Source organism: Alosa alosa, chromosome 12, assembly GCF_017589495.1.
Source record: "Alosa alosa isolate M-15738 ecotype Scorff River chromosome 12, AALO_Geno_1.1, whole genome shotgun sequence".
NCBI lineage: Eukaryota > Metazoa > Chordata > Actinopteri > Clupeiformes > Clupeidae > Alosa > Alosa alosa.
The window spans coordinates 5826031-5849015 of NC_063200.1; the positions used below are offsets into that span (position 1 = coordinate 5826031).

The 22985-nt window shown below is 43.8% G+C and overlaps 1 protein-coding gene across 2 annotated transcripts; it reads left to right on the forward strand.

Moving 5' to 3' along the window:
* The first annotated feature begins 5204 nt into the window (after window positions 1-5204).
* Window positions 5205-22525, forward strand: psmb7 (proteasome 20S subunit beta 7). 2 transcript variants are annotated; one of them, XM_048259193.1, is made up of 9 exons: window positions 5205-5344; window positions 6060-6153; window positions 6496-6593; window positions 7061-7201; window positions 7776-7891; window positions 12545-12603; window positions 20565-20716; window positions 21629-21655; window positions 22287-22525. In XM_048259193.1, exons 1-9 carry the CDS (start codon window positions 5283-5285, stop codon window positions 22396-22398), a joined length of 861 nt encoding a protein of 286 aa, XP_048115150.1. In that variant the 5' UTR covers window positions 5205-5282; the 3' UTR covers window positions 22399-22525. The 2 variants fall into 2 exon arrangements, with proteins under 2 accessions (XP_048115150.1, XP_048115151.1); XM_048259194.1 differs by lacking the exon at window positions 21629-21655.
* The last annotated feature ends 460 nt before the right edge of the window (window positions 22526-22985 follow it).

Below are 22985 nucleotides of genomic sequence, written 5' to 3' on the forward strand. Positions count from 1 at the left end.
AATTAGAGACAAGGGTGTGCGTCGGTGAGTAGAATTCTTACGTAAGACATCTGTGTCCTTGGTCACGGTAGTGAAAAGCAGAGCTAGACTGAGTGCTGAATGAATCATGAATCCAGGTATTTAGTATAAGACTAGCCCTCAGCGTAGTGTTAAGAGGAGACACATGTGAATACAAACTTGTTCCGTTGGACTACTTTACCTTTTTCTGGCCCATTAGATGGCTTTTATGATGTGGAATTCACTATTACAGTTTTTTTCAGTCGCTAACAAGCGTTTGTCCAACCAGTTGTCACATTTTCAAAACTCTAAATACAGTTAGCACAGCATCGGTGTTTTGTGGCCATACCATTCACACATTTCATGTCGTTTTCACACGATATGCAGTCAGTGAACACCTTTCCACAATGCCACAGCTGATTCCAGTCTGGCTTAGACTCAGTGGCAGGGGTTATTTTTTTCTATTACAGTTTTTTTTCAGTCGCTAACAAGCGTTTGTCTAATCAGTTGTCACATTTTCATAACTCTAAACACAATTAGAATAGCATCGGTCTTTTGTGGCCATACCATTCACACATTCCATGTTGTTTTCACACAATATGCAGTCAGTGAACACATTTCCGCAATGCTTACATTTTCTTAACAGACAAGCTATACCTCCCAACAAAACTATGCATTGTTTTTGTAGTATTTACGAATGTTAACACACAACATCCCACAATATTCCAAACCTTAGATACACTATCAAAACCTCTGCTTCTGCTCTCCTTCTGCTACCAAATGGTTTTATCTCAGGTGCATCGCCTTGGATAATATCAGATGCGATGTTGATGAAAACATGTGGCCTAACTTTGAAGATTGCAGAGATTAGATACAGTAATTTTGTGCTTTTTTAGTTCCCCCCTTTTTATCTGGGCTTTTTGCTGTTGTTTTTTGTTCAGAATGCTCTTGTGTGTTTCATGGATAGTTTGTTCACTGTAAGAAATACTGTAAAAATTGTTCTTTTCTATCATACTGTAAACAGTATTTCTACTGTACCTCCTGTAGTAAACAGTAAATGGAAAAAAACTGATTTGCTTTTTACTGGAATGCTTTTGAATGTGAACATTATGTGGACATACAGTTCCCAACCAAGAAATTTAGGTTAAAATCTGTGGATAGAGCATGTTTTGCATGCAAATACCTGTAAATCTGAAACATAAAAGTCTATGCAGTTTTTGTAATGTCAGCAATAGTCAGTTTGACAATCAGTCAAATTTCCAGTGTGTTGGTAAAGGGAGTGTGTGCAGAGAAATATGTTTTCTGTTTTGAAATGAAGAGTTAGTATATATTTAACAAAATGTGTTTTTGAGAAGAAAATGATCCATTTGGCCAATTGTGTTTTTCAGGTGTGAGTCTGTGTTAAGAGTTTAGAAAAAGTATCTGAAGTATGGGTAAGCGCTTGTTAGCGATTGAAAAAAACTGTACATTGGCACGTATACAGTAAAAGGAGGACTTTGAGGAGTGATGTTTTTAGAAACAGAAACAGAAAAAGACAAACACTGTAATGTCTGGATTAGGAAGAGTAAGAGCAAGGGGCTCAGGGAAAAGAGCAGGCCCAGTGAGAGATGCAGTGAGAGATGCAGGAGCAGTGAGAGGAGCAGGAGCAGTGAGAAGAGCAGGGCCAGGGAGAAGAGCAGGCTCAGTGAGAGATGCAGTGAGAGATGCAGGAGCAGTGAGAGGAGCAGAGCCAGGGAAAAGAGCAGGCCCAAAGAGAGGGCAAGGTAGAGGTGTAAGAATGCGTGGTGGTGGCATTCCAAAGGTTGCAAGAACTGTTGTCAGTGATGAAATTCGTGCCACTATCATTGACCATGTAATCAATGCGATGTTGATGAAAACATGTGGCCTAACCCTGAAGATCGCAGAGATTATATAATTTTGTGCTTTTTTTAGCCCCCCCCCCTTTTATCTGGGCTTTTTGCTGTTGTTTGTTTTTGTTCATGGATATTTTGTTGTTCACTGTAAGCAATACTGTAAAACTTTTTCTGTTGTATCATTTACAGTATTTCTACTGTACCTCTTGTAGTAAACAGTAAAGGAAAAAATAAACTGATTTGCTTTTTACTGGAATGCTTTTGAATGTGAACATAACATGTGGACATACAGTTCCCAACCAAGACATTAAGTGTAAAAATTGCATGCAAATACCTGTAAACTGAAACATAAAAGTCTCTGCAGTTTTTGTAATGTCAACAATAGCCAGTATTTTGAAACCTGGTGTACTTTGATTGAATGCATGTACCTTGTGAAGTGAAAACAAGTGTCATTCTTTGACAGAATAATTTCATTTTGAGTCAGATTTCCAGTGTTTTGGTAAAGTTAGTGTGTGCAGAGAAATATGTGTTATTAATATATTTAACAAAATGTGTTTTTGAGAAGAAAATTATTCATTTGGCCAGTTGTGTTTTCTAGGTATGAGTCTGTGTTAAGAGTTTAGAAAAAGTATCTGAAGTATGGGTAAGCGCTTGTTAGCGATTGAAAAAAACTGTAATGGCAGGGCTAAATTAATCTTCCAATAACTATATTCATAGGGAACACAGTGGCAATCTATGGATGCTAACAAAACTGCTGCTTGTGCCATTACTGTAAGAATATGTCTGGGTGCATTTTCTCCATGTGTTAAAATTCATAAAAATTTTGATCCTTGGATGTTGGCTCTTCCTATCATTGTGAAGCAGAATTCACCAAGCGATTGTTCACCCATTATTAGCCTAGGGAATGTGAGCTGGGTTAAGACCGGTTTAGACCAGTTGACAGGTTAGTTTTATCCTGATGATGTGTTGTTGCAATTGTAATCCTGCTCAGTATGGGAGAAAGGTGGCAGGTGGATTGTATGTTCATGAAGACTTCAGTTTTACACCTGCTTTGCACACCCTAAGAACTATTTGTTATTTTATCCTTCTGGGTATATCTCTACCTCAATATATCACTTGTATACATTTTGGTAATGGCTAGGCCCAATAGCTGAAAGCCCTAAGGATCTTTGCTGTGTGGCCTCGTTGGCTATGTAAAGATGTTTCAATTAAAATATTTGGTCTTACTACCCTCTTGTGGTAAATATGAGAATGTGCATTGTGTGACCAAGGCTATGAAATGTTGGGCATCAAAGCCCGTATGCTCTAGTTTTATTAATCTGATTATATATACATTTCTATTGCCTATGCCATACATCATACTGATACTTTATTAAAAGGACTCACGGTAGCCATACTAGGCTACATTCATAGCCCATTCTCAGCCTTGCTGAGCACCAATCAGCACAATTCTGATAGCCACTCTAAGTGGGAAAGAATTAGGAACTGAATTTCCCCTTGGGGCTCAATAAAGTATCTATCTATCTATCTATCTATCTATCTATCTATCTATCTAGCTTTGCATGGCTCCCTATCCAGTTGCTTTCTAACAGGCTACTTTTCCGAGTTCAATGATAGACATCTTGGAATCAAGAAGGGTGTAGTCATCTACTACAGTAATAAACTGTCAAGCTCCTCTATTAGCTACATAGCTCCTAATGGCTAATAAAAGCATAGAATGGCAATAGTCAAAGAACAGTTTACAGTAAAGAGTAAAGATTGAATAAAAAAGAAAACATAAAACACACAAGGTATAGATGGTTAAAGCTGAGCTAGTAATCAAGGATCTTTGGTATAGCCTAGTAGGTCTACATAAAAGCATAAAAGGGCAATAGTTTCAAAGTGATTAAAAAGTAATAAATTAAGACATAAAACAACATAAAATGATTAGGCCTCAGTGATAGTGATACTAGTCAAACACCTGTGAACAGCAGCACTCTATGGAGATTCTTGAAGTAGTCCAAAACTCGTGCGTGCCCTTACCAAAACAAGGTATACTTAAAGATAATTTTGTCAGTAAACTAAAGTTCAGTTGAAGTATAATTCCCAAGTTTACTTTAGGTCATACATTTATTAGTATAATACTTGTGGTAGGCTACGAGCCTACATGCACCATGTTTATACTTCTTCAGAATAAATTGGCCCACTTTCAGTTTATAATAGTAAACTTGTAAGTACTGAGAACTATACTGTAAGTAAATGTGTGAAAACACCAATATACTTCTAGCACACTGTTTAGTTCATTATAGTATATACGTTAAGTATTTTTTAGGTGTAAAAGTAGTAATCTTTTAGGTGCACTACAAGTGAACAGATGTAATGTTTACTAATACACTGCATTTATATTGATTATTTACATTATTTATATACAGCATTTATATGACACACACGCCAATGGCATATGGCTGCCATTCAGGGCGCCAACTGGCTATCGGGAGCACTTTTGGGGTTAAGTGTTTTATCAGGATTAGCTGGGCTCGAACCTACAACCTTCTGGTACTTGGACGACGTCCTCTGCCTGAGCCACTGCCCCCCACTGGTGATATATTTCTAGCCCAATTTGTCATGTTCATGATAGTATACTTAAAAGTAGCCTATAGGCCTATCCTCAGTAAAATATAAGTTTTTACCGGAAGGGTAGGCTAATATTAGAATTAGCTAAGTGAATAAAATGAAATTTAAATGAGAATCTGTCATATAGCCTCTAAAAGATCAGTCACACTAATGGTTAAATAAATAGCTTACTGTCGGGGACTATCGAGTCCTGTGGTCAGGCATTTTAGCCCTGAAAGGAAATATGTGTGTGCCCTTAGCAAAAAGAAGTTTATGAAAGTACTGTTGGTCTACTTATTTTGAACTAAGCGTAGCTTACTTTTTGTGTAGGTCTACTGATCAGAGATACACTAAATTGAATTACTTGAATTATATAGGCTACATATTGGTTTAAGTATATCTAGTCTATACTTGGTAGATAGGCCTACTTATACTTAAATATAGCCTAGTTAATATACTGATGGAAAAGTCTAAGTAGGGCTATATTTAGCCTACTTGTAGCCAGAGACTGTGTGTGAATATACAGTGATTTGCCATGCGTAGGCCTAGCAAGTACACATTTGGGGGAAAAACGGTGGGGATAAATGTAGTAGATGTATTGATAAAAATTATATGGACATGACAAAACCACAGGAGTATAGGTATGGCCCAGAGGTGACGAATAGGGTTTTATATTTTATAGGGTAGGCCTAGGCTACTTATGAAAATGTAGGCTATGACTGGTGAGATGGGTTGGAACCATAGGGGTTGGAACGGGTAGGAACCCATTAAGGGTAGCACCGGAAAGTCAACTTAGCGGTCTTTGCTTCCCGGAAGCGGCATTTCCACAGAAAACAAGAAATGGCGACTCTGTCAGTGTGCCAGCCGCAGTACGGAGGTTTCAGTTTCGAAAATTGTAAGAGGTAAGATGCGCTTATGAATTAAAACCGGACCAGCAAGTACGTTATATAGTACAGTTTCAATTATTTTGTATTAAAGTTACAGAAAATGATGTGAATTCTCCGTGATCTCGCTTGTCTGTTGATACTTCACTGTGGCCTGTCTGAATGACTCAGGATAATTTCAAAAATGAATTAATTGTACTTGTTGTTGTAAATATATGAACGAATAGCTAAAATTAAATTATACGTTTTGTTCTTCAGAAAAATGTGTACAAACTAGCACCAATCTGAAGTTAATTTGGACAAATTTCATATCGCATGCGGTGTTCTAGTTATCGCTAGTAGCAGCTAAACTGGGCTACTAGCCGACGTTAGTCGACGTTACCTTTTGTATAGAATATCTTTACCTAACGTTTATAAACTTGCTTAGATGTATTTAAATTCACTAATCGCCACCCTGCTAAAACATCTTTATTCAAATGATTATAATCAAAAACGTATAGTGCATGTTTAGTTATTTAAGTTTTAACGTTAAGTAACTTTTACGTTGATAATTTATTTATTCTCGTAACATCTGATACAATTTAACGCTCAACGTTAACGCCTGTATGATGTGTACTTAGTTTTATAATGCCACTTAAAAGATCATTTGCCTTATATTAAATTAGCATTTTCTGTTTAGTATGAACTTCTGAATTCAGCTTAGTCACAATTTATTTTGTCGGTCTTGTTTCAGGAATGCCCTCTTAGAAGCTGAGATTACTAAACTAGGATGTAGCATTCCCGCTGCTCGGAAAACTGGAACAACAATCTGTGGTGTTGTGTTCAAGGTGAGTTTGATAGCGTTATGTGATCTCGCCAAATATCCACATAAGAGACTCGGTTGCAAACGGACGCTTAGTATCTAAAAGCTGGTGTTCGATTCTGTCAGGTACCCTTTGCCCTGATCTTTTTTTAGGAAGAAGTTTGTTTACTATCATTGTGATGAGAGAACGTAAGTTTTGCAATCGTTGAAGGAAGTCCAAATAAAAATACTTTAGCATTTTTAGAGGGGAAAACATGTAATGAAAGATGCTGTTGTGCTTGTTTGTATTTTATGTGTGGTGTGGAACCATTCGAACCATATGTGTATTTTCCTTGACTTTGATACTTTTTTTGGTCCTTGTTTGTAGGATGGCATTGTTTTGGGTGCTGACACAAGGGCCACAGAAGGCATGATTGTGGCAGATAAAAACTGCTCCAAGATCCACTACATTTCCCCTAACATCTAGTACGTAATGATTGTTCAGTGCATGTTGTGACCTTCGTTCAGAATCTTTCATCTTTCATTATGTGAAATAAAGCAATGGACAAGAAGCATTTTGTGCTTACACTTGAGTTAATGCTGATGAACATGTAAATATTGAAGCTGCCTCCATTCTATTAGGTTTAATACTTTTATCTCTGTCTTATTTTTTGTAGATCCAGGGCATATTCTAGTGTGCCACCATTTGCTTAAAATGCATTGATGCCTGGTGGTGGCATCTTACTAGCATAGATAAAAAAAAAAAAATACATATATATATATTTAGGCTTCTCTAACACAATGCTCTGGCCATTAAATAGCCTTAGTTGCTGAAATGGCCTTAAATTAAACAAACAAACAAAACGAGCATCATGGTGGCCCACAGGTAGTAGTCCTAGATGACGTGTTTGCAGCTCTTTGACATGCGTCTTCCTTTGCCTCTGTGTGCCCAGCTGCTGCGGTGCAGGCACAGCCGCGGACACCGAGATGACTACGCAGCTCATCTCCTCCAACCTGGAGCTGCACTCGCTCTCCACAGGCCGCCTGCCCCGCGTCGCCACCGCCAACCGCATGCTCAAACAGATGCTCTTCAGGTAGGACCCGCACTTCACATGTCTGGCCAGTGTACATTATTAACATATTGCTGTTTATACCACAGTTATATCTGTTACAGCTATTTATTAATGAATTCAAAGCAAGACTGCAGCGATTTCGTAATGTCACATTTGACAATTATTTAGTGTGAAAAGGGTGTAAATTGAGTAGAGTGAATGTTCAATTTAGCATGTAACTTAGCCAAGCAAGTAGACCATAGAAAATATTATGTGAACAAGCACATATACCATCTCTAACTGAACTTGGCTCTCAACTGATATGCTGCGTTGCTTGGCAACAGGAGATGCAAAGATTAAGATTGTCTTAAAAATTGATTGGTTGGTAGCAGAACTGCTGTATAGGCTATGGCACTGGTGAGGTTGGTAAAGGATATTTCCTTGACTGGGGTTACCAAACCAAACAGCCGTGGACATGTCCTTACCAACCCCACTCTCTCGTGCCAAATTGCTTAAATATTTCCTTTTGTTGAGTACAAAGAGATGTTTTTCATACTTCAGTAAAAGCTGCAAAAAGCCGTTGTTAAAGGTGTTTGCGCTGTTTCTTCCTCCTCAGATATCAGGGCTACATCGGGGCAGCTCTTGTGCTGGGTGGGGTGGACTGCATGGGCCCTCACCTCTACTCCATCTACCCCCACGGCTCAACTGACAAGCTTCCCTACGTCACCATGGGTACGTGTTCCTGCAGATCACCATCTTTTTGTCAGCCAGAGCCTGGAGGTAGATCATGAGGTTGATTTTACAGGGTTCCCACGGGTCATGGAATTTCTGAAATATCATGGAATTTTGATAAAGTCTATTCCAGACATAGGAAGTCAGGGAATTTTGTTGTACCAGTTTAAAATTGACTTGCCAAAATACATATATTAAAACTGACACTTGACTCTATGGAAACAGCACTCACTAATGCACTAACTTGTCCTTATCGAACTCTACCTTGATTGTTTCCCTTGTTGAGAATTGCTTTGGTTAAAAGGCGTCAGCCTAATGTAATGTAATGTTTCCACGCAGGTGTTTTTATCAGGTTATTACCCATTTCCATTACTGCTTTTTTTCAATGCCTATTTCATTTCCCACACTAAAAAAGTCATTTTTATAAGATTCTAGAACACTACGCGGTTGCTCTGAATTCTTTGTTCCGTCAAGTAATTTCAATGTACCATTCATTGTATAGCCTAGTTAGTAGGTCATGGATTTTTTTTTTTGTGTCAGAGAAAAGTCATGGAATTTTACATTTGATTAGAGTGGGAACCCTGCTTTTAGGTGTTGTCCTGTAGGCACACATCCATGTGTGTAAAACTAAAGGTGGAGGCCAAGTCATAGTGAAGTTATTTAGACTGCTAAATCAACCCGACACCTACAGGTCTGTGCTCTAACAGATACCCCAGACACCGTTGAGTGAAATCATGGAGACTAATATGCAAGAGAAGGTGTGTCTACCTGCATGGGAATCTCAGGGATCCCACAGGTCCTTGAAATCTTTGAGAGTGTGTGAATTTGATTTTAAAATAATTATTATTGTTTGAAAATGCAAAAGACCACATACTGTAGTCTACCATCACTATAATACAGCACAGTTGAGGAATGTTAAGAATTGTTCACAATTTCAGTCCTCTGTCTTTTTAATAATTGTCTGTGAGTCTCTGTAAAGCCTGTTCGCTCATCATAAAAATTCACTTTTGTTGTAGCTGAAATTAACCTTGATCCCAAGTCTCAAACAATGCTGTATTGAGTCCTTGAGGAGATAAGACCTGGAAGGTCCTTGAATTTTAAGATTGTGTGGGAACCCTGTATTCTAATCGGCACACTAAATTTGTGTTGTGGAGAGAAATTAGAAGTGTGTGTTCTTCTCCATCCTTGAAGATGTGTGAACAGCCCATCGATCTCCACTAGAGGTCACTGTTGCTTCAAATATAAAGATGGAATCTGAGTTACTCAAGGGGTGAAATGAGTCTGCAAGCCATTGTATGCTTCTTAGAATTCTTTACTTCTTGGCAAAGTCCCATTACAGCAGATGCTCAGAAGACGTTTTTCTATGTAGATGTCAAGATGTTTGTGTCGGAGAGGTCACGAATGTACATGTGACAAATACTGGGTATGTTTCTGTAAAATAACACCATGGAAATCTGTTGCTCGCAGCTGGCATATTGCTGACAGCCAGATAGGAAAGGTCTCCCCTGACTCCTGTTCCTCGCTATCACTCATATCCCACAATCCTTTGAGGCGTGCTTGCCCATTAACCTTTGGAAGCCACACACCTGGTGCTAGAGTTTTCTAGCACTTTCTGATGAGCCAGCAAACACTACTCCTACATACAGCCACACACTCTGTTTGCTTCATCCAAATGGTCAATTTGTAAGGTGGTGTGAATTCAGAATTGAAACCCACTGCCTGCGAAGATGTCTTAACATCTTAGATAAAAACAGCTGGGGGAGAAAGATGTAAGATATACGACCCGTTGCTCCTCGCCTTGCCCTCCAAGATGTCCTGCAGACCAGTTGTATAGTATCTGCTGACACTATGCAAAGCAGTGGCAGGGATGTGTTGTAAAAAAGATAAAGAGGAAACCGATCAATATTTCAGCTGGAGTCACCGATATAGTCCAACAGCTTGTGACCTGACTGAGTTCTCTTTGAACATAACCCCAGAAAAGCTTTTCTTCATACGTCTTAGGATGCCTTCCTGAAGATTTGTTACTTGGTCGGGAAGCGATCCATACCTATATTGGCCTCTCTCTTTGAGCCCCCCCACCCCTGGTCACAGCTCCCTTCAGTGTCTGGCCTCCCGTGCTGGGGTGTTTGGTGGACGTGGTGGGACTCCAAGTGGGGCAGTAGTGTTTTTGGGCTGACTCCACATGTTCGTGGAGTCATGGTGTGTCTTCTTGTGCATGCTGTTTCTAGTCCCCGACCAGGCAGAGGTTGGGATGGCTTTGGGTTCTCCTCAGGTCTACCTCAGCAGTGCATGAATAATACAAGACTAAGCCACTTTTTTTTTTTTTTTTTAATCTACTTGCTGATGAAGAAAGGAATAAGGCTGAGGGTACACACACACACACACTCACACCTCCCTGTCTCTCCGAGGAGATGTGGTATGCTTACTCAGGTGTGAAATCGTCACATAAAAGCTCTTATGCTGACAGAGGACAAATGAGGTGTTTTTTTTTTGGATTATTATTGTTTCCTCAGTTGTATCTTTCCAGCAAGCGATGCAGGATTGCCTGCTTGTGCAGAATGTCCAGGAAAACAAAAGTGATGCTCAGGCGATAAGTCTTTTTTTTTTTTTTTTTTTTTTTTTTTTTCCCTCTTCCTCTCCTCACACCCTCTTCCTCCATATCTCCCCTCTTCTGTCCTCTCCTCTTTCAACCTCAGTTCCCATCACCAAATGTTCCCTTGCAGACCCACTGCCTTGCTGTAGTTCTGCGATGGCTTCAAGACGAGTGTTCCTTCATTTCCTCCTCAATGCTCCTTTGCTTATCTGGATCATTTTCAAAGAGCTATAATCTGAACTTCCAATTTTGCTTCAAATTTTTTTCAACTTGCATTCTGTTTTTGTCTGGCGCTTTCCTTTCTCTCCTGTGTACCCAGAGCCGCTGACTTCATCCTCAAATTGTTTTAAAAACATTTTTAGTCAACAGATTTAGTCAACTGTGGAAACATTGCTGTGGTGCAGTCCATGTAACCAAAGAGGGGGGGCCCCTTGACGCTCCACTTGTTTACCCGTGTTTGTGTGTACCCTCGTGGACGTGGTGTGTGTACGTGTTTATCTCGTGTTGCTTTGGCTCAGGTACCAGCTGTTGCTCCGTTTGGTCAGTATCACATGACCTGGATGATCTACTGTACCATCCAGCTGGTAACGACGTGCACTGCAGTCTCCAGCCTTTGGGATTCAAATGTGACGTTCTTCACTGAAGTTCTGACTACTGTGGTCAAGTTATTTCTCTGAGGCTTCTTGCTTTTTTTTTTTTCTCGATCTTTATTATGTTATGGGAGTCCCCTGGATATTCTTGGGTTCCAATAAGTCTGCTTCCTCTGTTTTTGAAATGAATCCTACTATGCCCATATTTAGTGCCTCTGCGCTTTTCCTTCAGAAGTGCAGGCGAGATGGCAGCCTTGAATATTTATGCCGACACTCTCTTGAAGAAGAGAGTGAAGAAGACTTGCAGAGCTGCGCGCCCCAGTTTGACATTATTTAAATGACTTTTGGAGAGTGAGAGGATTCGCAGCATGTTCTGCAGAGGGCCCCAGCACTGCTTACTAACAGATGCTTCTGCTGAGCCATATGCCCTGATCGACTAGCAGCAACATTGATCATCAGCAGTTTACACTATAGGCAACAGGGGGCGATGTTGTCCCCTTTTAGCAGCCCAGGTTGCTGCCATTGGGCTGAAGATGTGTATCAGAACCGCTCCCACAAATCATCACAAAACGATCCCTTCCCCTTCCACCTCTCCCCACCAGCCAACTGTCCCACTGGACTAGGCCATAAAGCGGGCTAGAGCCACCACGAAACCTCCCAGCAACACAAACCACAATTGTAATGGATGGAGTCAGTTTAAAAGAGTGGGGGGCAGGGGGTTGAGAGACACAGACCCGACATGGCGAGTGAAAGTGCAGCTCTTAATTGGGCTGAAAAATTGAGGTTAATATCACCTCCAGTCCGTCTCTTGGCTTCATGTACTCCCACCCCCACCCTCTCTCCCTCCCTCTCTCTCTCTCTCTCTCTCTCTCTCTCTCTCTCTCTCTCTCTCTCTCTCTCTCCCCCCTTTCTCCCTCTGAGAGTCCCTCTCTGGCCTCCTGTTCTTTTGTTTCAAATCAGCAGCATTTCATGTGACCAGAACAAATCTCTTCTTCTCTTCTCTTTCCTCCTATCCCATCTCTCTCTCCATCTCCCTCTCCTCTCTTTCTCTCTCTCTGTGTGTGTGTGTGTGTGTGTGTGTGTGTGTGTGTGTGTGTGTGTGTGCGCGCGCGCGCTTCACTCAGTCTGAGTGTTTAGGCTCTTGATGTAGTGTAGGCTGTTGATGAAGTGAATGGATTTACCCCCTGTGTTGCAGTGCTCTAAAGGCCTGAAATGTGATGGATGTAGTAGCTTTTCAAAAGTGTATTCGGGATGGCCTTGTTAACCCAATGCACAGATAATTGTTCCTAAAAAGACCCCACACCCCCTGTCAAACTCAAACCCAAATACATATGGAGGTCACCTGCGGTGACAGAATTGGTGGAAATCCTAGATGCTAAATAAGGGAAGCTAGTTGGTGGGGATGTCTCTGCCTCCCCTGCTGTCTTATTGGCCCTTCACTCTGCCTCACTGTTCTGTTCTCCTCTACAGGCTCTGGCTCTCTGGCTGCTATGGCTGTCTTTGAGGACCGCTACATCCCCAACATGGAGGTGAGTGCTGTCTGCTATGCCATGTCCCGCCTAAGTCTGCACATCCTACCTTTGGGTGATCAGGGCACCCCCTTTTGCTTTGAGCACCTAAGATGTGCTTGACTTGACATGAGAACATGACATTGTGTCTGGCTTGAATCCCATTGTATTTAAATACAGCCATATCGCTCACCGAATTATTTATTTTACACGAGGTCAGACACTATCCTACCTATTGACGTACTGCCAGACAAGTCATAGTCAGGGCACAAAATGTGTACAGAATAGTTGTGCATACATGACTGAAACAAACAAACGTTTTTCTTTTTGACAGGTAAGTGAGTCATTTTAAAGCCACTAGCCATGTGTGTGTGTTCTCTACCAGTTGCTGTTACGCTGGTGCCAGCTCTGGCAGGAGTTGATCCAAACGCTTGATTAACGCTTGTTAGTGACATCCGGAACCAGACCAAAATGAAAGCAATGAACCTTTTTTGTTTGGAAACGTAAGGTTCTGTAGTCTGCCGATGCTGGGCTTTTCTGAATATTTCCATATAAAACTGCCTCATAAGGCAATTCCCTCAAACAAATGAGAGGACCATTACATGTCTTGCCGTCTTTGTCACGCTCTCACTCACTCACTCCCTCTCTCACACACAAACACACACACACACACACACACACACACACACACACACACACAAAAAAAAACACAACAACCGAAATGCTTTCTCTCACTTTCACCTTTTGCCCGATGCAGTCACACCGGCACATTCACACACAAGCATACCCTCCAGTACTGAATCATATCCACACACCCCTGTATCCTCATCACTCACAGACCCTCAGAAAGGGCCCATACATGAAGAAAGAGGGAAGTCTCTCTCTTTTACCCCTCTTTTTCTTATCCCCTGCTTTTCCATAGCTTTATTGCCATCAAAGGCTTTGAGGGAAATGGAAGCAAAAAAATATGCCAAGGTCGTTTTTGTGAAGCACCCATATGCAGAGGTGTCTGTGTATATTAGAGTGTGTGTGTGTGTGTGTGTGTGCACACGCATGGGGGTTTTTAAAGCGCAGGCTGCTGTATGATTTATTGAAGCTGCGCCATAGTGTGTGAAAACATGAATAATGGATCTGCGGAGTGGGGGCATTCATCCCCCCCCTCTCGCGCTAATTGTCAGGGAAACTCGTAGTAGTGTGCATGTGCGCGTGTGTGTGTCTCCTCTTGTGTCACACACACACACACACACACACACACACACACAGCCCCAACCACGAGAGCGCAAAGATCATAGGGGCGGGATTCAAAGGGCTATCTGTCCTGCAGCCAGTGCCATAGACTTGCAGATGAGGCACCTAATTAACAGCAGGCTAATGAAGACGGGACATGGAGGAAGAGGGGAGGAGAAAAAAACATGCTGAAGAAGGAAAAGGAGGTAGAGGAGGGGGGACAGAGGTTCCCCTGTCTCAGCGAGATCAGGCCTGCCATTGAAGTGGATTTGCCAAGCTCATCAATCCCCACTTTTCGGAAGGGGGAACGCAGGAATAATTAGCATTCATTTGAAGAGGACTGGGGTTGGGGGAGGGCGGGGGGGGGGGGCGGGGCTGTTTGTGTGTGTAGTGATGCTGTCGCTGTTGGCACGCGCGTGGTGTCCCAGGAGAGCCCTGTCACAACATCCATAAAAAGCTGACTGTTAATAATCGGGGACTTGGAAGATTTAATGTCGTCGCAAGATTTGCATGCCATATATACACACACAAGCACCAATAGTCAAGGGAGAGCTGTGGCCAGCACACTGCTGTGTCTATCTTTAAAAGCATCCCTTGTGTGAAGCTGTAGTCCACTTTACAGTAGGGCAGGTGTTTAGTCCAGCCAGGCCCGGGGGCCTTCACGCTCTCAAGTGTGTAGACGTCCAGTTTGTCTAAAGGACACTCCTTCATCAGGCTTGACTCTGGGATGGTGCTCCATGTTGGTGCTAAGCAAAGGTGCCTCATTAGGCAGGTGTTTGTCTTTGGTAGGTCATTGGAATGCACCTCATAGGGGTGCACTGCGTAATGTGGCAACTGACTCCGGTAACTTCTGTTAACCCCTGATCAAAGGGTTCCAGGGTTTTGTTTACTCTTGATATTATCTGGATACATCTGTAGCCTCAGTTCGTTGCACAACCCTCGGGTCAACAACGTGGTTGAGCTGAGCCTCATCTGACGCCAACATCCAATAATTCCCTGGTGTTGATTACTCCGTTTAGTTACATGCGTTGGAAGCAGGTGGCTGGGGAAGCTTCGTTCAACATTGCCGTTCAACATTGAAGATGCTTCTACATGTTTGACATCACTCCCCAGTTTATTCTGAACAACTTCCTGCTGATTTACACCATACGTCTTAGTATTTATTTATTTATTAGGATTTGTGTTGCTGAGGTATCACCTAATGTGGTATCACCTAATGTGGACAAACACCAGAGCAAATCTGTAAAATGTTTAAGGTACCAATTCACTAATGTGCTGTGCTCACATCTCCGAGGCTGTGAATATGCGTTTGTGATGTTGGCGCTGCATTCAGATAGCGTAGTTGCGATTTGAATAGAAGACAGTTCCCTAATGAATGCTTCATTATTTAGTGATAACTGTTCCCGCTCAAGACACATTGTACACATTAATGATGAGATGTCAGCGAGCTTTCATGAGCAGCGTTAACAATGAGAACTGGGAAAAGTCTAATTCACTATTAGGGTGTGTTATTCTGTAATGTCGTATGAATGCACAAGCAGTGAGATGAAGTCCTTTTTTGATCATTAGCACTGCTGTGATTTTTATTGTAGTGCAAAAAATGATCACAGCTGTGCTGATCCAGTATAACAGCACCACTTCAGGGATGATATTCCTTTCATACAGCAATACTATAAACAAGTAATAAAACGATAAATAAAACGATATGCATATTGTCTCTTGCTTAGCTCTCTAATGATCAATTTCTAGTTCAGGTGACAAGTGTGTCCAAATTTGTGTCAATGGAGCTTGTTGCATACATCAACAACTGTGAAATGGCACAGTTCTGTGTGTTGCTGCGGTTACGATGTGTGTCTCTCGTTTTTTGTGGTGAGATGTAACGTGTCCAAGTTGTTGTGCTGTTTTGGAATGAGCGAAAAAGAATAGTTAAAGCGCATAATCTGTGTGTAAACCAAGACACACACACAGGCCCTCACTGAAAAGCAGCTTTGATCTGTTGCCCAAACAGCCTCCACCCCCTCTTTCCATGAGTGGTGCTGTCGTTGGGCTGTCTGGGTGTCGGCTGGGTGAGAGGTTGGGCGCCCAGGGACGTCCAGGACGAGTCATCTTATTCTATCAGTCTGGCGGCACAGCTCCCCGAAGCTCCCCCTGAGCCGCGTCGCTTGGGGTCCAGCCCCACTGGAGAAGCAGCCGGGGAGAAGATGGATGAGGACAGCCTGCACTGCCACTCCAGCCCTCTGATTTATGAGCCTCAGCTCTGCTGCAGGGAGAGACCGAGATACACGTGTGTGTGTGTGTGTGTGTGAGGGATCGAGATGTGGCGTGTGAATGTGAAAAAGAGAAATGTACTCGAGTGTTTGGTGCTAGAGGGTTCTCTATGTGTGTGTGAGAGGGCAGTACGTCTGTGGCTGCATCTGAAGAGAGCGGAGTGTGTGTGTGTGTCAGAGGGAGAGAGAGGGGAAAAAAGAAGAGGCTGAGTGTGTGTGTGTAGTTCCACTGGACCCTCGTCGAGCACCTGAGAGGATCGCTCCTGCAGCCCTGCAGCCCCTCGTCACCGCTGTGGGGGATTGTGGGTACCCAGGCCCCTCCACTCAGCCAGGCTCGTTCATCATGTAGGCAGCTATGGATCGCTTCTAAACACCCAGCCGGAGAGCCGGGGAGAGAGACGGCCACGCCGGAGCACAGTTGGGAATACTGGCGACGCGCCGGCCTCCGCTCCTCCACAAATCGCAAGCGGGAATGTCTGTCCTGTCTGTTTTCCCTCGCTATATATATGTGTGTGTGTGTGTGTATATATATATATTTTTATATATATATATATATATATATATATGTGTGTGTTTTTTAAAGCAGAGAAAAAAGAATGCGTGATGGCCCATGCTTGAATTACTGATTCGGCGATGTACTGTTTACGGTGGACTTTGTAAATATTGCTTTTAGTCGCTGGCATTTAGTTAATTCAGTAAACCCACATTGTGTGTGTGTGTGTGCGCGCGCCACTGTGTGCACAGCTGAAAATGGGTTTGGGTTTTGGGTAGCAACTTTGTGCCTGTGTGAAAGAGTGTCTGCTAGAGCGAAAGAGGTTGTGCACACAGGAGGTGACCGGTGTGGGGTGTGCACACACAAAGGGCTGGTAGTGGAGTAGGGGGCGGTGTGCTGTAGGTCCTCAACAGATACACTACCCAGAAGGGCCCTCCCCTCTGACACTTTTACTCCCAGGAACGTGTGTGTGTGTGTGTTTGCCAGAGGCTGACCAGTCTGGAGCCAGTCCCTGAACACTCCCGAGCCCTTTTTTTACGCATAGCAGCGTGTTCATAGTTACCTGTGTTGCTGTTCTGCGTTGGTTCTGCGTCCTCCTGACTCATTGTGTTGGAGGCAGTTTGTGGTGCTGCAGCGTTAATGCCAACAGATGCGCCGCGCCGCCCCCCCCTTTTGTCTCTCACCCACTCGGTCTGCTCCATTGTGTCTGATGAGCAGGAAGAGACATGCGTAACGCGCCTCGTCATCTCCACCAGCCCACACACACACCCCATCTCAGCTCTGCACCATCAGGAAAATCACACACACACACACACACACACACACACACACACACACACACACACACACACACACTCCACCACTGGGGCCTCCATTTCAGCTCTGCACCATCAGGAAAATCAGGACACACACACACACACACACACACACACACACACACACACACACACACACACAGCCCCCACATACTGTACACCCCCATGGGAGGGACATGGGAGGGACACAGAGGCATATACACACACATGCACACACATGCAATCACACAAGCATAACAATAACAAAATGTAGGCCCACTGCTGGTTCATCCAAATGGAGGCTGACATGAAATGTAAAGGGGGGTGGGGGGTGGGGGGGGGGGGGCTGCGGCTGCACTGGAGTGTGTTGAGAGAGGAGGAAATGGCTGGTATTTCTGGCATTCTGCCCAATTAGAGATGAATCTCTCTCTCTCTCTCTCTCTCTCTCTCTCTCTCTCTCTCTCTCTCTCTCTCTCTCTCTCTCTCTCTCTCTCTCTTCCTCTCTCCCCCCTTTCCCTCCCCCCTTTCCCCAGGGGCCTGTGTACCCCTAAGACAGCAGATGTTGAACACTGTCTCAGGCATATTAAACACGCTTATAAAATATTGAGATGCTTTAGTCCATGTTAGTGATATTACCGGGGTAGTGCAGGTGGTCATGTGGAGTCCATTGTGCTGTTGTCTTTACTGTGGGTCAGACACTGGTCAGTTTGCATGGGAGAACAGCCAGTAGACCTCACACCTATGACACTCAGCTTTATCCTCTTGTTACCAGGAATTATTTTGTGTGTATGATAGTTAGTGTAATGTATATATAATGTATAACATAATGTCATCTGTCTGCCAGCACCTGTGTGTGTGGGTGATGGAATAAGAGGGGGAAAGAACGACATTGGACTTGAACAGAGAAAGAGAGAAATGAGGCAGCAGCAGTAGAGTTTAAAGTGCTGTCCGTGCTCTCAGTGGACTGTGTGTGTGTGTGAGATGTGGTGACAGCAGCACTGGTAAGGGAGAGCTAGCGGAGGAGGGTGTGTGTCCAGCGCTTCATAAATCATCTTTTAAAGGGCCCAGTAGCCACACACATTACACCTCTCTCTCTCTCTCTCTCTCTCTCTCTCTCTCTCTCTCTCTCTCTCTCTCTCTCTCTCTCTCTCTCTCTCTCTCTCTCTCTCTCTCTCTCTCTCTCTCTCTCTCTCTCTCTCTCTCTCTCTCTCTCTCTCTCTCTCTCTCTCTCTCTCTCTCCCTCCGGCTGCAGGCCTGAATTATGGATGAGTGGGGGATGAGGGATCAAGAGACTGAGAAAAGAGAGGAAGTGTGTGTGTGCCCACTGGTGGTGTTTAAGCAGAGGCTCTGTCGGTGGTGCTGTAATGAACTCCCCGCGGCCTGAGCTCTTTGACCCACCTCAAGCGGACAACACACTCATTTGTCACCATGCGTGACACACACACACACACACTGGCCATACATAGAAAAGATGACTCATTAAACTCTGTTTGGCTGCGGTGTCCATAGGCATGGCCTGCCCTCTCCTGCCGTGCCCACGCCATGATGTGTTGCCATCACCTGGGAGCCCAACTGTAGGACACCAGGACCTGGCAGCAGATCACGCACCCTGTGGGCAGGGGCAGGGATTGTGTTACCGTTGGCATCAAATGACCCTTTGGCACTCGACTGGTCTCCCGGTGCTGTGTGGCCATTGGTTGGGCGGGTGTCTGTACCTGTGATGGTTGTCTGCTGCCGTCTCCTTCACTGCCTCGTCATCAGACGGAGACTGTTACTGGGAGCGCTAGCCTCGGGGTGCTGCTGTCTGTGTTTGAGGTGCCGTCAGACACCCGCCCCCACACACACACACACACCCTCCAACTCCTCTCCCCCACGGGAGCGTTTTGCTCCTCTGAAGTCGGGGGCGCGGCGCGAGTGAACGGCAGATCTGATCTGATGTCTCCTAATCACGTGCAGCAATATCTCCCCGCCCCCACCCCCTGCAGTCACTGTCCTCAGGCCGTTCTTTCAAAAAAGCAGCCGGCGCCGCACGGCTCACTCAAAGCCAGAGTGTACCACCAGGAGGGGGAGCAGCGTTCATTAAAGACGAGAACTGATTGGGCAGAATGAATAGCAGCGTGAATCCCAGCCAATGCCATTCCATTCAGACTGTTGGCTTTGTTGTGGCAGTATAGTAGGAAATACGTGCGCTCTCTTCACATCGATGTAATTCTCGGTTAAAATGGCGGTGTGAAGCGGCAGCCTGAGACTCTCGCTGTTGGTTGCGGAGCAGGAGGTCAAAGGTCGGACTCCCTGGGGTTTGAGGCAGCCATGTGGGCTTCCACCGACCGCTGACCCGGTCCTGCAGAGGTCTCGCCCTCCACTCCCACCTCCACCAGCGGCGGGCAGGTCCATCCATCTCTCTCTCTCTTTTCTCTCTCTCCCTCCCCCCCAGCCCCTTGCCTCCCTCCATCTCTGTATTCTCTCCCTGCTCTGCCCCCTTCTGTGCACTCTCCACCCAAACTCACCCAGGGGACCATTAAGCCCAAAATAATTGCCTCTGAAACACTCGCCACGTAAACCCAGTGTGACCGCATGCTCCCACAAACACACACACACACACACACACACACACACACACACACACACACACACACAGTCCCAGACCCCTTTACCTGACACAAGTGATCTTTAGTCTGTGCAGCCGCAGCCCTAGTAGTGTAGCTCACGCTCTTGATTAAAACAGGTAAATTATTTATCATGTGTCTTTCCTGGGCACACACACATTAGATGGCTGAGAAGCAGCCGCAGCTCCTCAATGGCTCACTGGGGAAAAACGGCATCTATTGTGTAAATTGCGTTGTTCTGCCGCATCATTTATCTTGCGTGATGTGATGGAAGTGTGTGTCTGTGAGTGTGTGTGTGTGTGTGGAGAAGATCAGTGTGCAACTATTTTCTGTGTCAATAGAGGGAGCCCTTGCTGTATATCCAGTGCTCTGTGCAGCACTTCAGATGAAGACGAGTCAGCCCAGTGCCCCAGCCTTTCACTCCGATCATTTCACTGTAACCTAGACGTCTAAGATACACATCCACAGTGACTGTCAAAGATTTCTGCGGAAATCATTTTTTCACTCTTGCAAGTGTCAAATGTCTACCACTTGTTTGTTGAATTGAATTTTGAACTGAGTGACTGAGTATATCCTCTTCCAATGCATTTCTCAGGAAGATGAGGCCAAGCGTCTGGTCCGAGACGCCATTGCAGCAGGTATCTTCAACGACCTGGGCTCTGGCAGCAACATTGACCTGTGTGTGATCAAAAAGGACAAGGTGGATTACCTGCGGCCCCACGACGAGGCCAACAAGAAGGGTGTCAGGTAAGACTCACTACCTACCAGCATCCATCTAGTGAGACCATCTACAGCCCTCACTTGATTCATATCCCAGAATGTCAATCAAAGCCTCCTGTAACATAATCACAGCCCTTCATCTTTAGATCAGTGTTTTTCAACCACTGTGCCGGGACACACTAGTGTGCCGTGAGAGATCATCAAGTGTGCCGCAGAAAATTACCCAAATGTCACTCACTGGTCCAGAAAAGCAACTGTTGCATCAAATAATTTATAACCACATGCACTAATTGATTGTATGATTGCACTATTTGTGGTATGCAGGCATTGTACAACGGGGGCCCCATATCCAGTATTCACAGAATCATCACAGTTCATAACAACAATTAAATTAGATATAGTCACCTACAAATGAAACAGAGGGCGCTTGTTTTATTGAGCAGGTCTTGCATAGAAGCCATAATAAGGCCATATCTATGTATTATTTGAAATTTTAGGCTATGGTATGTTTATTTTTTCTTCACACAGGATGTTAGTGTGCCGTGGGACATTTTAAGTGTCAAAAGTGTGCCGTGGCACAAAAAAGGTTGAAAAACACTGCTTTAGATCACATTTTTGTACTCTGTTCCATCAGTATGGCATGTCTGCACGCATAATGATGTGTGTCTTAAACATTTGCATTCTTATCTCTTAATATCGGTTGGTATCACTGCCTGGAACTGTGGTAATGCTGAAGAGATTTTAGATTTATTGAGAATGAATATTCAGCAGAGATGAAGGGTGTTATTGCATGTTGTTCCATGTCATGTTCCATGCATGTTGTTCCATGTCACCCATTGGGATGCCTATGGAGGCTGGCTGTATTGCAATGCTAAAATCTCCTAGAATGGTATTGAAACTGAGTCTGATTTGTGGACTTTTCTCTGCCTGTTCTTGAAGAGGGAATGAGCTTGGGGCAATGCCTGTGTGAGTAAAGTGTGTGTTTTTGCGGTGTACTTAAGAGTGAATAGCTAGAGAGTGAATTAAAATGTGTGCCGTGCAGTAGAGGAGGCTAACACTTCTCATCAGGTGCAGCATCTATACATGTTTAGCTTCACTCTTAGTCTGCCCGTAGCATGTGCCTTCTGTACGACTGGCTGGTGTCAAATATTAGATGATGCCAAAAATTATTCCTCAAACAGGTAAGAGTTCCTAAAACTGTTCCCGGCCAAAGCGATCCACATGGGAACATCAGTGATGGCAAGCTGCTTGAGTAATGTGAGGATTTGGTTAGGTGATCTGATTAGGACCCAACAGTTGCCATAGTGTTGGCTGCTTACTGACTTCCTTGCACTCTAGTGACCGGTCCTAACCAATCTAACTCACAAAATGTACTGTTGCTTTCAGTATCTAGAAAAATGCTGATTGTTTGAGAGTGTTGACTAATAAAAAAAACTAACAGTGTTTGTGTTTGTCTGTAATGAACCCTCATAAGTGGTCCTGTGTGAATCTTGTAGGGGAATGGAGGAGAGGGTCACTAGACCACCCTTCAAGTCTGGCTTCTGCCAAGTGTGTAATGAATAGTAAACATGTTTCTCTGTGTGTGCCACCCCGACAGAGCTGGGAACTACAAGTACAAGTGTGGCACGACCGCTGTCCTGACCAAAGCCATGACCCCTCTGAATCTGGAGGTGGTGGACGAGACTGTTCAGACCATGGACACCTCCTGAAGACCCGGAGAACCCTGAAGGTGTTACACGTGTAACCTCCCTCATACCTCCTAACCTCTCGTGCCTGAGAGGCTAGACTAGCATGTGTTTTTTTTCCATGGTTTACAATAAAATAAGTTGTGAGGAAGAATGACTCCTGTGTTTTTTTTTTTTTTTTTTTTTTTGTATATGGGATTCCATGGATGTTAAGGGCTTTCCATGTTTTCAATGTGTGCATTTACGAAAAGCTGTGTTCACAACTATAGATGCACAAAGCCACTCAGTTTACATAAAATCTGAATTATGCCATTTTTAATTTCAATTAAACATGTACATATCTACTACAAAATGCAAGGAGATGGCACTTAAACATGTATCCACTGCATTTCATCACCAAAAGGAAGCAGTTAAAAAACTTCAACAAACAACACAAATAATACACAGAAAACATTTACAATATATGTGAAATTTGTTAAATTCTAAAGGAAGTCTTAAACATTTGAAACACAAGATTTTGGTATTAACTTCATTATCATTAGTGTTGCAGTGGTGTTGGCTTTCCAAAACAAACCACAATGTTTTTAAACACACCTTTTACAACTATTGTC

Excerpts from the sequence above, each read along its gene's own strand:
- psmb7 (XM_048259193.1), top strand. The coding sequence starts at position 5,283 with ATGGCGACTCTGTCAGTGTGCCAGCCGCAGTACGGAGGTTTCAGTTTC. Across the intron at positions 5,345-6,059 it reads AGTTTCGAAAATTGTAAGAG|GAATGCCCTCTTAGAAGCTG; the intron begins GTAAGATGCGCT and ends GTCTTGTTTCAG. Across the intron at positions 7,892-12,544 it reads GCTTCCCTACGTCACCATGG|GCTCTGGCTCTCTGGCTGCT; the intron begins GTACGTGTTCCT and ends TCTCCTCTACAG.